General features: G+C 36.4%; 1 protein-coding gene across 1 annotated transcript; it reads left to right on the top strand.

The window, feature by feature from the left end:
- Positions 1 to 1,274: 1,274 nt before the first annotated feature.
- Positions 1,275 to 2,783, top strand: LOC119890495 (guanylyl cyclase-activating protein 2-like). The gene is made up of 4 exons (XM_038701793.1): positions 1,275 to 1,500; positions 1,597 to 1,746; positions 1,885 to 1,993; positions 2,120 to 2,783. Exons 1-4 carry the CDS (start codon positions 1,303 to 1,305, stop codon positions 2,245 to 2,247), a joined length of 585 nt encoding a protein of 194 aa, XP_038557721.1. The 5' UTR covers positions 1,275 to 1,302; the 3' UTR covers positions 2,248 to 2,783.
- Positions 2,784 to 3,554: the final 771 nt, after the last annotated feature.

The following is a 3,554-nucleotide window of genomic DNA, read 5'->3' as shown; positions in this document are numbered from 1 at the left end:
TCTCTTTTCCCTTTCGTCTCCTCAATTCGTGTGTTTCCAAAATGTCTCGTAGACTCGACTCGCAAGCATCGGAATGCACAGATTTGATTGGCTGAGCAGTGTCACATGAGACGATTGGAGCACATGCCATTGGTCTGTGAGTTTCCTGGGCTGCTAAACCAATACATTAATGCTAGAAAGCTGCGCGGGTTAAAATAGAAACGCTCCGTCACGAGGTAGTAAGTCTCAATAATAAATTGGCTGTAGGTTGGCGGTCCGGAGGGGACAGCAGCCGGGTCCAGATCCGGACCGCAGTCCGCCTATTAGTGACTCTGAGTTAGGGATTTAGTGCTTTGCTCGTAGGCACAGTTTTGCTTTGAGCTAAATTCTAACATTAACAAAGATAATACGCTCTTAATGATAATGCTTACATGTTGATTCATGGAAATCCATCCAATAATTATTATTATAGTCTCGACCAAGGCTGTTTTCAGGGGGAAATGAGAAACCAATTGTACTTGACCAGCTCTAAACTGCAGAAATACGTTTAAAAACCTGCTGGTTAAGAAAATGGAACACCTATACGCTAAAGTGACAAATATTTTTCTTAGATTTGGTGGAGACCACAACAGCTAACAGGAAAGTGTAGTTTGGACATTCATTAGATGTTCTAAAACATGACTGCAAATTAATGCTAATGTTTCTCTGTTTCTGCTGGATAGGAAAGTAGGTAAGTGTGGAACTTTTATTTCCTAAGTAGAAATAAAAGTTTGAAAAAAGTAAAAGCTTGATAAGATGATATGTTTTTTCAATATCAATGTTTGCCCAAGTTTCTACAAAAAAAAACATTTGACCTAATATGTGTTAAAAGTAATTGGATTCCACTGAAAGCAAGTAACATTTATGCTGACATACATCAAATACAAGTCTCCGTTTAATTCAAACCCTCCCCAAACTGGGCTTTTAAAAGAATAACTAGTGATCTTCCTCTTTTTTGTCAGCACTGACAATAATATAATGTATGCTGTACTATTGGAAAGCGCATACCTTTACCTTACCTGCCACTCCTACAAGTTTATCTTAGACCCACATTTAGCTGCAAACCTAATTAACTCAGATAGAGGAAACCCCACAACTTAATCCCATAGTAATCTGAGAGCACTTCAATCACCTGTCTCTTACACAAGTGGAGCTAAGAGATTCCACAGGGTTATAAAGAAAACACCCAATAGTAGGAGATGCCTTATTCAAGTCTTCCCACTGCATCGCGGAGTATATACCCAAAGGCTACAGGACTATGGACTGTTAAATTTCAAGCCAGCCATGGGGCAGACACAGCATACCGAGAATAATGAGGAGATTGATGTCAAAACACTTCAGGATATGTATAAAAGGTTTGTAATAGAGTGCCCAAGTGGTCTACTTTTTCTGCATGAGTTCAAGCGTTTCTTTGGTGTCGACCCAACAGGAGAAGCCTCTGACTATGCAGAGAATATGTTTCGAGCTTTTGACAAAAATGGGGTAAGAGAGTAAAAGCCATTACAGCTTCACATATTGTACATCTTTACAAAAATGTCACATACTGACAAAGTTATTCTTATTCAACCTACCTTTCAGGACAATACTATTGACTTCCTTGAGTTTGTAGCAGCACTGAATCTTGTTTTCCGGGGAGACCTGGAGCATAAACTGCGCTGGTCATTCAAGGTGTATGACAAAGACAACAATGGCTTTGTGGACAGGGACGAACTACGGTCAATAATTGATGTGAGTCTACAATAGTGGCAATTGATGAATTTCATTTTTGGTCAGTTATTGTAACTTGCGCAGCAGCAGGTGGTTCATGTGACATTTTCTGTGCTATTTACATAAAATACAATATGTATTTTTCTTTTTTCTATTTAGAGTCTCTATCGGATAAAGCAGGGAACAAAGACAGATGTGAGAGATTCACGGCTTACAGTAGATGAAGTTGTGGATCGAATATTACAGGCTGTTGACAGTGACGGAGATGGTAAGCATTTAGTCACATTTCACTTTTACAATGCAGTAAAAATACTTTGGAGTGACAATTTACAAAGGGAACAATTTGTTGTCTCAGCAGAGAATATTACCATGCTTTGACTTATCTGTTACACAGGTAAAATTAATATGGAAGAATTCATAAGAGGCGCACAGAAGGACCCCTGGGTGCTGAACATGTTAAAGCTGGACATGAACCCTGCTGGATGGGTGCTCGATCAGAGGAGAAGGAGTGCACAATTCTGAAATGTCAAAGCACATTTGCCTTTTCCATGAGAACAAAGGTAGAACAATTATGGCTAAAATCCATGCTTTAAATTGTATCTTTACATATTTCATTGCTCTGATTGGTTGTAGGTGTGTCCCTGTTATTTTCAGAGGGCACTTGTTGAGGTTCCAGACTAGTACACATTTGCGAAAAAGGCCAGGCTACTGAACAGTATGAATGCACAGCAAAATGTCTAGTTTCTATTTCTTCCTTTGTATGCATTATTCTCTCTTTTCACTATTAAAACTATAACAATGCTAAAATACAAGTTAATATTATTAAATCTTGATTAAGTGCATATACTGTAAATATTTTGCATGCTAACTCAAGTCACAGCCTTACTATTATAAAATGTCAATATGTAAATAGAAAATTATTATAATGCTTTTCTATAGTGATTTTTTAAAAATGGTTTACAATTTTTTGTTGTTGTTTTTAATCAAATAATAATTCTATACTGTAAAGTATTATTATTTTACCTGATTACTTGTCAAAGACAGGTTTTAATATCAATAAATTCAAGTTAAATAAAAATAATAATTGTCATGTTCTGCTTACCAGCTATTAAAATGTGTATGCAATATGATCTGAATAAATCTGTAGTAGAATATTTACTACTATATGCTATAATTTACATTCTATCTATAGTCTGTCTGGCCCTTATCCTGTACAGAAACATACTGTATTAACTGAATTTAAAATTGTAATCCCCTCTCCCTGGTTGACATAGAGAAACTAATCTCACTACTGTAACACTCAGCAGCTACTTTTTTAGGTACACCTGTACAGTCTAATGCAAGCCATGTGACAACTGTTCTGACACAGTCTACTTTGAGTATGCCTATAATATACAGTTACTTATAATATACAGTTACTGTTCACACAACAGACATGCTATGTGTTTACATATTTCTGACAATGTCACAAAAACAATGATTTAGATTGTACAGGTGTACCTGGTAACGTGTCCACTGAGTGTAGTTACATAATGCTTTACAATGCTGATACTATGAATACTGCTATACTCTATATACCTGAAGAATAATTGTCGCATTCCCACATAAATGTAAATCCTTCATTTCTATCTTGACATTTTCTTTTTATTTGGATTTTTTGGACATGACATGTCCTCATAAAATGTGGTAATACATTATGTATCAATGGACAGAGTTCATATGAGAACAACAGAGTAAGTAGATCTCAGACCCACGTTGAGGAGAATCCTTCTGTCAAAGCCTAATCTTGTTATGCTTGTTTGACCCTCTTAGCTTAGATTCACCTTAAA

Source organism: Micropterus salmoides, unplaced genomic scaffold (genome assembly GCF_014851395.1).
Source record: "Micropterus salmoides isolate LMB-PRFRI ecotype aquatic unplaced genomic scaffold, ASM1485139v1 Ms_hic_scaffold_6, whole genome shotgun sequence".
NCBI lineage: Eukaryota > Metazoa > Chordata > Actinopteri > Centrarchiformes > Centrarchidae > Micropterus > Micropterus salmoides.
Note: the sequence above shows the minus strand (reverse complement) of the source record. Positions and strands in the feature narration are given on the sequence as shown.

Bases quoted from the DNA above. Each gene is read 5' to 3' on its own strand.
- LOC119890495 (XM_038701793.1), top strand. From the start codon at position 1,303: ATGGGGCAGACACAGCATACCGAGAATAATGAGGAGATTGATGTCAAA. The intron at 1,501-1,596 runs GTAAGAGAGTAA...CCTACCTTTCAG, and splicing joins GAGCTTTTGACAAAAATGGG to GACAATACTATTGACTTCCT. The intron at 1,747-1,884 runs GTGAGTCTACAA...TTTTCTATTTAG, and splicing joins AACTACGGTCAATAATTGAT to AGTCTCTATCGGATAAAGCA.